Raw genomic sequence first — 13,524 nt, 5'->3', positions numbered from 1 at the left:
TACCAAAAAGCAAATAAATACTTACCTGAAAGGCTGAAAGCCCATTTTAACTGAGGAAAAGCAGACACAGCTCTATTGCTCCGAAACATCCCCATTATTGAAATATGAAAGGGAGCTACATGTAGGTCTGTCTACACCTTTACAAGACACTACAATCTTGATTCAGATTCCAGAGCAGATGCCCAAGTGGAACAAGCCTCTTTGAGGAATGTCTTTGCTTAGCATTTCATAGGGTTCATTTTGTGTCCCTTCTCCCGCAGGTATTGGCAGGGCTTAGCGACTTATCATTATCAATTGTGAAGAAGAAGAAGGAAAGGTTTAGTACATGTAATCACAGTTCTGCTTCAGTGGAATATTAATTGAAATCATAGGCAACCCCCTTCCTCCCTGGCGGACGAGATAAATATGATTATTCTCCTATGTATCACTGATAATCACTGTAAAAAACAAAACTGAGGTAACTGCCACCTGTAAAGCATGACGGGATACTGGAAGTTGTGCGGCCCTTAAAGGTGCAGTATGGGTCTTCTAATCTACCCTAACTGTCACCAATATGGCTACATTTTCTCTTTTCATTTCCTTTAAAAAATGGTTTCTGAAAGAAGTTTTTCTTTTGCAATGTCACATCATTTTTTCAGACTTTTCAGTGCTTAAGTACATTTTCTTTTTTTTTTTAAAGTAAATGAATGGAAATGGCTAATATAGCCTGTTTTATTAGGCCGATAACATTTTTATGTCGTCCAAAAATTTCAGCCCTCCGAAGTAAGGTGAAGACGATATACAGACATATATATTATGTAGGAGTGCTCCGCGATCTTGCACATGGGTGGGACTATTCAGTGCTTGTGATTATCAATGGAGACTCACTTGAAGAAAAACCTATGTAACGGACAAGAGTGCTAGGGTGTAAGACTTCCAAAGGTCCGAAATAAACACACTTCCTATACACAGCCTTGCATCTTCCAGGACTAGTAGACTTAATTGATTATAACAGTTAAACCAACCCTACCCAAGCATACATTTTTAGGTCCTGAAACTTGCTTTGCACTGCGCAACAGTGCTTGCGCAGCACGAGACCTTTAGTAAGTCAAAAACGGGGAAATCAAGCTGACCTAGGAATCGCACACGCTCGTGCGTGTGCGTTTCTTTTTCTGCTACCCCATTGGTCTTTGCGTGCATCTTATGCTAAAAGACTGCACACAATTGGCCAGAGGAGGGCGCATTGCTCCTCCCACAGCCTATTGGTGTCTATTACGCGCGTAATAGACACCAATAGGCCATGGCTCGCAGTCAAGCGCGCACCCCACTTGCAGGCTTCTTCTTTATTTTTGGATCCATTTCACACGGAAGCAACAAAACCCAAAAGACTAGGAGTAAACACCAAATCTATTTTCTTTGCCAGTGCTTGTTTCCTCTGGAAGGTGTAGTAACTTCTAATAACCGCATTTCACTGTTCTGTTTCGGACTAGATATTGTTTTTTTGGCCGCACTTTGTAGGTTTTCATTGACCTTCTTGTTTTTTACTGTACAAAGTTACTCATTTTATCACCAGATGAATTGCGAAAGGCCGCCCATTAAAACCTTTTGTTTATGCCTGTGGTTTGCAGTTTAGACAAGAAATTCTCCCTTGAGTCCTCAACCCACTGAGGTATCCCACTGTGAGCTCCCTCTGCACTCTGACACTCGTATTCCCGGAGTAGTAATAGAAAAGCAAGACTACAAGAACCACAATGCTCTGCCGGACCGTCAATCAGAGTTCCGATTTTCATAGACGCTCGAGAACAGCTTTGTGGCATGGATGCCCGGGCTCTGGGGCAGGCCCAGGCAAATGACCCATTTGGCTGCTGTTGGTGTAGTAAAATCCAGACATTTTCAGATTTCAACTGGCCCCTCGGGACTCCGGGGCCCCGGTGCCACTGCACCTGCCTCCCCACTTAATAAAAATAAAACAAGGGCTCGAGGCCTTGAATGGCCGCGTGCTGTGGGCAGCTCTCTCAGTGGCACCAGCCTTACCAGCTCCCAACCCAGTGCCATGTGTGGCTGGTACCCCACAACAGATGCCCCGAGGTGGGTAACGGCAGCCGCTGTGCCAATGGGAGCCCGGGCTTGTGATAGGAAGTCGGGGATCAGACGTTTGTGGGTGAGTGGGCTTCCCTCTGGCTCCACACAGGCCTCGTGACTCTTACTGCAAAATAATAACAATCGTAATAATAATAAGAGTATGCCTGACGACCCGCTTCCGAGGGCAGTAACACTTGCCTGGTTTGAGCAGCTTTGCCAGGGCTGCGCGTGGCTGCCAGCCTGGACTGGCTACCAGTGTGGCTTGACCCTCACTAGTCATTCATTGACGTGGCCAGTGTGATTAGCTATCCGGCAGGTGAGCCTGCCACGTGACCAAGTGACTTTGCAAATCTAGCAGATGTCATGCATGTGAGTCTGGCATGTGATGCCATTGTAGCAGATGTCATGCATGTGAGCCTGGCATGTGATGCCAGGGTAGCAGATGTCATGTATGTGAGCCTGGTACGTGATGCCAGTGTGGCAAATAACTTGTATGTGAGCCTTGCATGGGATGCCAGTTTGGCAGATATCATGCATGTGAGCCTGGCATGTGATGCCAGTGTGGCAGATAACATGTATGTGAGCCTGGCATGTGATGCCAGGGTAGCAGATATCATGCATATGAGCCTGGCATGTGATGCCAGTGTGGCAGATAACATGTATGTGAGCCTTGCATGTGATGCCAGTGTAGCAGATATCATACATGTGAGCCTGGCATGTGATGCCATTGTGGCAGATAACATGTATGTGAGCCTGGCATGTGGGTCCAGTGTAGCAGATATCATGCATATGAGCCTGGCATGCGTGCCAGTGTGGCAGATAACATGTATGTGAGCCTGGAATGTGATGCCAGGGTAGCAGATATCATGTATGTGAGCCTGGCACGTGATGCCAGTGTGGCAGATAACATGTATGTGAGCCTTGCATGTGATGCCAGTGTAACAGATATCATGCATGTGAGCCTGGCATGTGATGCCATTGTAGCAGATGTCATGCATGTGAGCCTGGCATGAGATGCCAGGGTAGCAGATGTCATGTATGTGAGCCTGGTACGTGATGCCAGTGTAGCAAATAACTTGTATGTGAGCCTTGCATGGGATGCCAGTTTGGCAGATATCATGCATGTGAGCCTGGCATGTGATGCCAGTGTGGCAGATAACATGTATGTGAGCCTGGCATGTGATGCCAGGGTAGCAGATATCATGCATATGAGCCTGGCATGTGATGCCAGTGTGGCAGATAACATGTATGTGAGCCTTGCATGTGATGCCAGTGTAGCAGATATCATACATGTGAGCCTGGCATGTGATGCCATTGTGGCAGATAACATGTATGTGAGCCTGGCATGTGGGTCCAGTGTAGCAGATATCATGCATATGAGCCTGGCATGCGTGCCAGTGTGGCAGATAACATGTATGTGAGCCTGGAATGTGATGCCAGGGTAGCAGATATCATGTATGTGAGCCTGGCACGTGATGCCAGTGTGGCAGATAACATGTATGTGAGCCTTGCATGTGATGCCAGTGTAACAGATATCATGCATGTGAGCCTGGCATGTGATGCCAGTGTGGCAGATAACATGTATGTGAGCCTGGCATGTGATGCCAGTGTGACAGACATCATGGCATGTGAGCCTGGCACGTGATCCCAGTGTGGCAGATATTTTTTAATTTTTAATTATTTATTGCAATTTTATATAGTGTGAACTTTACCCAAAGGTGTCAGAGCGCTTTACGTAAGAACCAGTTGAAAAACGTAAAGCCTTAGGATTACATGCGTTACATAAAAGATGCACACAGACAAAGAATGTTAATCTGCTGGCCTTCAGGAAGGAACTGAAGTCCTGGTTGTTTGTCCAATAGTTTTTGCTGTCTGTTCATCTGCTCCTGATTTCTGCATCGGGTTTTGAAGTGCCGGGACACTCCTCGGAGTAGCTGAGCACTATATAAGACCGATTTTAACATAACATAACATAACAAAAAATTGCACATGTACAAGATGTAAAGTCACACAAGGAGGAGATACAAATAGAAAGAAACATTATAAATGTACAAGGAGTAAAGTCACTCAAGGAAGAGATACAAATGGATATACTCTAAGAGTCACATAGGAATGGTAGAAAGTACAAAGGTCTACTGCATATACTAGTGATTAGAGCTATCTCTATATACATAGGGCAGGGATATGACTGGATATACTCTAAGAGTCACGTAGGAATGGTAGATAGTACAAAGGTCTACTGCATATACTAGTGGTTAGAGTTATCTCTATATACATAGGGAAGGGAGAGACATGGATATACTCTAAGAGTCACATAGGAATGGTATATAGTACAAAGGTCTACTGCATATACTAGTGATTAGAGTTATCTCTATATACATAGGGCAGGGATATGACTGGATATACTCTAAGAGTCACATAGGAATGGTATATAGTACAAAGGTCTACTGCATATACTAGTGATTAGAGTTACCTCTATATACATAGGGAAGGGATACAAATGGATATACTCTAAGAGTCACATAGGAATGGTAGATAGTGCAAAGGTCTACTGCGTATACCAGGGAATTGAGTTATCTCTATATACATATATACACATAGTTGATTTTCTCAGGTAAAGACCAGAAAAAAAAAATAAAAGCAGGAGAGCAGAGTTCCATTAAGTGGGGTCGGGGGATCGTCAAGGGGGAAACGAGGGAAAAGGGTAAAGGACGAGGGAATGGACAAGATGGCGGGTCAGAGTTCAGAGAATAGTAGCCGAGAGAAGCAGCAAAATGGCGGCCAGGACAAAAAAAAAAGTAAAGAGGTCCATGAGAGTCCGTGCTGGTTTGTTGAATGTCGGTCACTGACGCTTCTCGTTCGGCCGCTTTATAAATCAAGAGTTGGATGTACCGCGGTTCTGCTGCCACGAGCTACAGCTTGAAGGAGGCTTTCCCACTGTTGCCACGCCGCGCTCTCTACCGTGGCTAGAGAGCTCACCGGACCATCAGCCATGCACCGCACACACTCCCTGCTTGCCCGGGAGCCCCCGTTACCTGCTGCACGTTGGGGTGCCTCAGCCGCTGCAGCAGTACCATCTCCTTGACGATCTTGTAGGAGGCCAGCCGGTAGTAGTCCCGGCCCGCCCCGTACTGCCGCATGCAGCTCTCCATGTCGTGCCCGCCCAGGCCCACGGTCTTGAGCGCCGCTGTCATTTCGCCCTCGGATCCGGGGACGTTTGCCATGTCGGTGCGGGCAGCGTTTCTGGCAGGTCCACGAGCAGCAGCTCCGAGTCGCTGAAGTAGAGAGAAGTCTCCTTCGCTCTCCTCAGTGTTGGCCTGCTCCTTCGTGTCCGCCATTGCATGACCACACTTACTCCTGCAGAGCAGCGGGACGGACATGAAACAAGGAGACAACTTCTTGTCATGCACTGTAGCCGCACCTCCACTGGTTCCCTAGGCTCGCTTTCTCTTCCAGTAGCACCCCCCATCCCGCACAGCGCCTCACAGTGTAGGCGCTTTGGTGCCCCCTAAGATAAGCACGAACAACTGAAGCAGTTTAAACCAAACCAGATACCCCAGAAACGCCTCCTTGCACGCGGCTCCCGCTTGCTGAGGCTCCAGGAGAAAATAATGGGTTTTCGAGAATCTCGCGGTAAGAGGCCACACGCTCTTTATTTGTGGCCCCACCTCTCAGCCTTTATAGCTTCCTGACTGTGGCACGGATGAGCGGTGCCCTCTCCCCCTGCAGGGCAGTCCCTGCCCCCCCCAACCGCAGATGTTCAGCACAGATACCCCGAAGGAGTTTTCTGGGAGGCGGCCTGGGAGTTCAGAAGCTGTTATAATAATTTAAACAAGCATTTGCAATGCAATAAGTCTCGCATTATTAAAGTTTGAGCTATTGGCATTGCTAAATAATGCAACACCAATAGCTCAAACTTTAATAATGTGAGACCTATTGCATTGCAAATGCTTGTTGACCTGAGTGGTCAGATTTGATACTGAAACAAAATTGCACTGCCTCATGTTTATTGACAAAAGCCAAGCTGCTCTGTGGTTTCTGTGCTCCTCTTTGGGGTTGGGCCTGGGTGGGCTTGGCAGTAAGAGCTGAAATGTTCTTTTGGGGGATTTTCTGCTCTTAGCACAGAAAGGTCGCCGCCATTTATGTCTCCGATCATTCCCACTGACCCTATGACACATGCGCCAAGATATTCAAAGTATTCACTTTTACTAACACTCCCACCTTCATAAACAACAGTTTACAAATCAATACGTTTAGATTGGTTGGTGTTTCTTACTGTAAGAAATCAGGGGCTATGTTAATCCCATGTTCAAATTCCTGCAGGGAAATCAGGTTGTCGTTATTCAGGTCTGCCTCTTTCATAATCTGCAAGAAAAAACAGGGTATGGAATTCAAGAAAAATGTATTTTGCCAGACCTAAATGCTATAAATTGTGTAGCTCCCAAGTTATTATATGTCATATATAGTAAAAGCAATGTGTTAGTGAATCGGGCCCTTTTATTGCAATATAATATTACATAAGAGTCATATTCTCATCAGAAATCATTTTTAATTGTTTGCTTGGAGTTCCTCTTCGGATCAAGTAAAAAGGAAAACATAGGATATGCTCAATTCTCTTTGAGCCCTGTTTCACAAAGCTCTGCACTTTTCCCTCCAGGAACCAGATTTGCAAGCCAAGCAGCCTTTCCTACAATCCTATATGTGATATCTACTCATTAACAGGCACATGCATCAAAGCTTTTTGTCAGTGCAAACGGTGGCCCCTTTTAAATTTAGAAGTTCTGTGCTTTGATGTTGAGTCGGGATTGGGGTAATGAAGATAGAACCAGGCAACAAGAGGATCTGCTGGTCCATGTGGTGATCTGGGCAGTGGGAGAGCAGAGTAATCCTCCCTAGCATCTGTCCTGCTCTCTCTTGCCCTAGCTCCGCTACAGAAGGCAGGAGCCTGGTGTGAATAGCTATGTTTATCATCCATAGCACCAAAGCTGCTTATGTAATGCTGCTGGGACAAGAAACACACTGGGCTGGGAATGAGAGAGAGGGATCATGGATCTTGGAAAGCCCTCTTTCCTTATAATCTTTCCTTCAGTTCAGATCTCTAAAATAGAGGTCACAAAGGTAACACAAGAGGATGTAAAGGCAGAATGAACAGTAGCACCTGACAGGTCATGGATGCCTGGAGACGCTATGTATGAAGCATGTACCGTAACCACTTAGCATGCAGGTTGACATTGCAAAATTCAGAAATTCGTAAATGCAAATATATCGTCAACGCCTCGTCAGGAGTAGTAAGCGCTATGTAAATACAATACAATATTTATTGATACTTTATGAAGTACATTGGGTAAAATTGGAGAAGAAAATAAGTTGCATACAGGCAGCAATATGTCACCAAACAGAAGTAATGAATTTAGGCGCCCATAATGATGTATTACCCCTGGAGAGCCTCAGTGGGTACGTCATGTAAGTACAGGTTTAAAAAATATTTTTGTTACATGGAGAAGGGGTGGTGAAGTGGTCGGTCCAGTCCAGATGTGCTGTGTTCTTGTACTGAATTAAGTATTGTTAGACCTGGCATCATTGGCGTGAGTCTCTCTTCCATTTTTGACGGATTGCCTCCTCTGTTTTGATATGTTTTTGCTGGACTTGTGCTTTGGGCACTGTGCCACTGCTAATCGTTGCCACAGTGCTAGTGCTCTCTATGTTGAATTAATGTACTAATTGGTTATTCCATGATTGGGTTATTTGATTTATCTGTCAGCCCCTAGAACCGTGCACCATATGTGCCCAGGGCTTGTAAATCAAATGCTGCTGGTGAGCTTGCAGCACTGGTTGTGCCACCCACAGAAGCAGCTTGTAAAGTGTGTCTCAGGCCTGCCATTGCAAGGCCTGTGTGCAGTCTAGCACTACCATGTCGACTTGGCCAAGTGCATCCACTTGCCAGTCCCTACACCTTCCCTTTGCTTCATATTAGACACCCCTATGGTAGGCCCAAGGGCAGGGTGCATTGTAAGTATACGATAGGACATGCTCTGATGTGTGTAGCATGTTCTGATAGTGAATTACAGCCATTTTCATTTTTCATTATTGAAGGCTACCTGTTCTCATAGGCCAGAATGGGCAGTTAGATTATTACATTCTTATAATCCTAACTGACTCAGGGAACATGGTAGAAATTTGAATTTAGTATGCCTGAACTCAGAATAATAAAATACATCTTTTAAGGAGGTTTATTTTAATATTCTGTGTTTGCAAATACTATTTTTAGAAAGCAGGTATTTGCTTGTCTAACCATCCAGGTCTGCCTCTGCTGGGTTGTGTATTCCTTGTCTGGGTTTGTGAGTGACAGGGCTGGGGGATTCCAGGAGACAGGCTGGGGCAGTCCGGTGGTGAATAGAGAGATCTGCATCTAGATGGGAGAGAGGAGTTGCACCTGGGACCTGAATAGGGCTGGGCCTTCCCCCTACAATGCTGGCTCCACCCCCTGTGGCTTGTCTGATGTCTCTGCCCTGCACTGTGAAAGGAGAGGAGGAACCAAGTCAACAGAGTGATCCAGAGCTGTATCTTCCCTCCCCTGTGCTGGCTCCACCTCCTGTGGCGCGGCTGATGTCTCTGCCCTGCACAGTGAAAGGAAGAAGAGAGCCATGTAAACAAAGTGCTCAGGAACTGGTTTGGACTAGGCAGAGGCCTCTCTTCCTTCAGAGAACAAATGATTTTGGGGTATAAATATTGGGACCCTGATCCCAAGAAATTAGATCACTTCTGGAACAAGAAACCTTTCTGCCAAGGAGAAGAACCAAGGAAGCTGCAGGAGTTTGGACTGCCCCTCTGCCAGTGTGCTGTTTGTGAGGTTGGCCTGCAGTGGTTGCTTCATTGCCAAGGGAAAGGAGAAGTAATTTTGTAAGGACTTTAATCTACAGAATATTCTCCAAGGGCTTGAACTGTGCTTGCCGCCTGCTGAAGTCTCAGGGACAAAAGACTTCACCTCCAGCTCCCTCCTGAATTTACTTGCTGGGAATTCTGACTCCAGACACGTGCGTGCCGCTGCGAGCTGGAAGCGCGAAGCATCGAGAAGAAGCGTGTCGCCGCCACAGCTGAAATCATTGCAAGGCCAGAGAAGTGAGCCTTCGCCGCATCTCCCTGGAAGCGATTGTTCATCAAAGCTGTCTGCTGTCGCATCACCGGAGAAGCGTGACACCATTGTGAGAGTTGCCATTGAATCACCGGAGAAGCGTGTCGCAGGGCCTGTCGCGGCTCCAGAGTACAGAGCCGTCGCAAGGCTGCCAGGGTGTCATCGCATCATCATCGCATCGCCGCATCAAGGGCGCCATCTTCTCGCATCGCAACTGGATCGTCACATTGCATCGCATCAAGGCGCCATCTTGTGCACCGCAACGGGCCCGCAGGCCGAGAATCTACGCATCACCTCCGCACCGGTAAGGCTCACCACGAGTCCCCTACTCTGCGCAAGCATTGAGGAAGGACTCAACCGTTCCCCCGGGTCACGGAACCGACACATCTCCCATTTTGAAAGTCTTTTGTTCCCTTCTAAGCAATCTTAAGTGTAGTATTGTGGATTTTTGTTGTTTGTGATCTTGTGTTAAGTCTATATAAAGAATATGTATTTTTATAAAAACCTGTGTTGTGTCCATCTGTAGTGTTTTCACTGTATTACTGTGTATACTCACAAATGCTTAACACACTGCATCTGAGATAAGCCTGTCTGCTCGTGCCAAGCTACAAAGGGGGTGAGCAGGGGTTATTAAGGAGTGTAATCCCCTTATCCTGACTTAGAAGTAAGGGCCCCTATTTGGACAAAGGTGAATGCCATTGCCAACTAGAGACCCCCAGATCTAACAAGTATGATGCCATTACGATTTCTTTTTATTGATTTTGAAAACACAGAAGAAAAGTACAGTCGACAGTGTGGTATAGCAGGTATACATTTTTCCATACAGAGCCAATGTGACACATGTCATGAGGTCTATAATATGGAAGTCAAGCACGCAAATTCAGTGAGAATAATTATGAGATATGAGATGTACTATCATGTTCATATAAGCAGCTGATAGACTGTCGCTACAAAAGGTTGCTAACAGCAGAGTACAAAGTTCCCCGGGGAGCGTGTGACAGTGTGGAGCAAGGAGTTGGTATTGTCAATACCGTGGATACCAATGAAGGGTTCCCTAGTCGGAACTTAGAGAGCCTCACACACCCAAAGTAAGAGGCGTGAAACACACCCTTACTGGAGGGTGTCCGGTGTCATCATCGACTCACTGCCCCTCGTCAGACCGGCGCTGCAATGTCTGACGGAGTCCCCAAAGGTACTCTTTTGACGGGGTTCTTTTGTTCCTTGCCGATGGTTGGTGTAGATGAGGATGAAGAAAGGTGTAGTCAGTGTAATAGTGAGTGAAAGTAATAAAAAAGGTAATCAGTCCACTTTCAACTTTAATAACGTGGCTGATTCCTTAATTAAAAGGGGTGGGAGGGGAGTTTAGAGACCGTAAAGCTATACAGAACAATAACTCTACCCCCTAGTGTGGTCAACATGTTTCTCGCCAAGAGGCGATTCGTCAGGACCTCAGAAAAGTACTACACAAAAACAAATGTGGACTCAATACTCAATCTCTATGAAGAAAGCAAATACAACCTCACTGGGTCGGAGGACAAGAGGGCCAAGGGGTCCTGCTCTATTTAGGCGACCCTAAAAGGATTAAAATAGGGCCTCGCAGCATGCTCCCGTGAGGCCAGCGTTATAAGGTTGGGTGCACCTTGACGGAGACACTGGAACGGCGGAACACCTACCCCTCACGCTCGCGGCACCTGGTCAGGGTGCGGAGCAGCTGGTGACATGCGAAGGTGGGAGGGGGCGTCTTTTCCAGGGGGGTACAGCGGGATTTGTTTTATCCATGGAATCTGTGATAGGAGAAAGGTAAGAGCAGCACAGGCGGGATCTACTAGCGAGGAAAAAGTAATGCAGCGCACAATACCTATGTGGAGGGGGGATGTCAGTATAGGGAAATAAGTAGCAGTAGTCGCTGGGTCTTCATGGACGAAGGTCGTCATTACTAGTGTGTTACACAAACTACGAGAAACGAGTGCCCCATCCCAGGCCTCAACTGGCCATGCAAGGTGAGGGTACGCTTGGCACGGAGAATCGCGAAAGAGGCGAAACATGAGCGTATTTGGGGGTTCGGGGAGCTCCGTGATTAGATGTAGGATATTGTGTACCTTCTCCCAGAATTGGTGTAGGGTTGGGCAGGACCAAAGCATATGTCACAAATCTATGCCAGGAGCTGGCATCTGGGACAGCTAGCTCCTGCTTGGGGGAAAATTGGTTTCTTTGGGCTAGGGTGAGGTGGGCGCAGTGTAACATAAAAAATTGAAGATTCTGGCAGCGAGAGTTGCAGGACAACTGGCGTGGAAACTGCAAGGCTATTTCCCATTCCTTATTGTGTTACATGCGACCAAACTCCTCCTTCCACCTATGTCGGAGAGTGTTGAGGGAAAGCATGGTGAACTCGTGTATGGCTTTATACAGCCAAGTAATTAAATGACGACCAGGATCCATCATTAAAATCCTCTGCAATACAGGGTGTGTTACAATGAGAGATATTGACCTGCTGTGTGGATCAAGCGTTCTGTCCAGAGGGTCAGGTTGAGCCTCGTATAGAACTAGGGAAATTTGGGAATACCAACCAGGTGCAGTGCAGGGGCATGCGCTGTAGATTTCAGGGACATGCAGTGTATGCCGCTCTTGCAGATGTGAGCCAAAGCTACTTGTATAGGTGATGAGGTGGGGTAGTATTTTAGGAAGTAGGACGTGATGGAATGCTTGGGGTCATCACGCTATCTGCATTGCAGATCTCCCCAACGTATCTCCCATCAGTCCACGGCTATACCCACTGCAATTGTGCAATGAGATAATACGCATCGAAAGATGGGGCCTTCAACCCTCCTCGGTCCCGCAGGAGCTGTCATTTGCAAAGTGCTACACAACGCCGTCCGTTGCCCCAGATAAGATAACCCAGCAGGGAATCGAGCTCTTGGAAGAAGAATTGAGGCAGGATCACAGCAAGGTTAGTAAAGTGGTAAAGGTGGCGAGGCAGTAAAATAATTTTTGCCAGGGCATGAGGTAAAGAGTGCCAGAGTTGCATTTGTGCCTTGATGCCTTGCAGTGATACCCGGAGTTTCCCATTGAATACATCCAAGGAGGTGTGGTAAAGACGGATCCCCAAGTAACGAGTGGGGGTACCCTGCCAGTGTAACGTGGTATTCACCGAAGATAGTTAGTCAGGGTGAAGGGAATGTATCGCTGATTTGTCCGAATTCACCTGGAGTCCTGCGGCTGTTGCAAACTTATCAAGTGTTGTGCTTAGATGGGTAAGATCTGATGTTATGTCCTTTAAATAGAGGAGGAGGTACTTGATGTACAGGGACACACTTGCGTCCTATCTTCCCCCGGTCAGTGCCCTCATGCCGTAAGCGGATGGCAAGGGGCTCCACAGCGAGGGCGAAGAGCAATGGGGAAAGAAGACAGCTCTGTCTTGTTCTTCTGCCCACTGTAAAAGGGGCAGAGATGAGGTGACCCAGGCGGACACTGAAAGTCAGACTGGTGTAAAGAAGTCGAGTGAATGCAAGGAGCTGGGTACCAACACCAAATTGAGTCAGGACCTCGAAAAGCAAACCCCACATTAGTGAATCTAATGCCTTCTCCTGGTCTAATATCAGACAAGTCGCTCTCGGATAACACCCTCTAACTTGATCCTGTATGCGGAACAGCCGGCAAATATTTCTACATATATCTAGGAAAGCATGGAATAATCATAATCCTTACTTGCAGAGGTCCACATACTGTACAATACTTGGCAGGAAAAGGCTAAACAGACCTCAGCACATTACATACCGTTTATTTTCAAAAACCTTTTTACTTGAATGTAGTATTATATTAGACAAAAGCTAGACACATACAACGTTTAGATGTACATTTTGAACGCAATTGGACTCTGGCAGACCTGAATGCAATGTGAAGCACAGAAGTAAATAGATGTGCCGGGGACAAAAATCTATGCAATGTAAAACAATGTATAATAAATAAAACTTCTCTTTAAAAGAGTGACAAGGGACCCTGTATGAGATGTTTTTATCTCCAGAATACAGTGTTAGTGTTTGGGGCTACTGTACATATACTTTTTGGTATTGTCCGTATAAGGGTCTTTTTAGAGCAAGAGCAGCAGTAATAAGAAAACATATTTTACAACTGTCCTACATTGCTCTCCATAGTTTCTTGTGTCTGTGCGACAGGTCCTCTTTATTATGCTAATCAATGTGGATTGTTTAGACCCAGGGGACTGGTTTCTTGGGTCTTCGTCTGGACTGGGGTCTATACTGGCTTTGTAATGCACAATGGGTGAAACTCTTCCTGAGCTGCAAGGATTCACAATGGGCGCTCGCGAGTCTCTT

The 13,524-nt window shown here is 46.5% G+C and overlaps 1 protein-coding gene across 1 annotated transcript in view; it reads right to left on the bottom strand.

Moving 5' to 3' along the window:
- Positions 1–3,885: 3,885 nt before the first annotated feature.
- Positions 3,886–13,524, bottom strand: part of LOC147709511 (calcium and integrin-binding family member 2-like) — a 91,584-nt gene continuing 81,945 nt past the window's right edge. The window contains exons 6-8 of the mRNA XM_086926015.1: positions 6,338–6,426; positions 5,097–5,418; positions 3,886–4,002 (exon numbers count right to left, since the gene is read on the bottom strand). Of these exons, the coding sequence (XP_086782141.1) occupies positions 3,886–4,002; positions 5,097–5,418; positions 6,338–6,426 (528 nt within the window). The remainder of the gene's footprint in view (positions 4,003–5,096; positions 5,419–6,337; positions 6,427–13,524) is intronic.

Source organism: Lissotriton vulgaris, chromosome 6 (assembly GCF_964263255.1).
Source record: "Lissotriton vulgaris chromosome 6, aLisVul1.2, whole genome shotgun sequence".
NCBI lineage: Eukaryota > Metazoa > Chordata > Amphibia > Caudata > Salamandridae > Lissotriton > Lissotriton vulgaris.
Note: the sequence above shows the minus strand (reverse complement) of the source record. Positions and strands in the feature narration are given on the sequence as shown.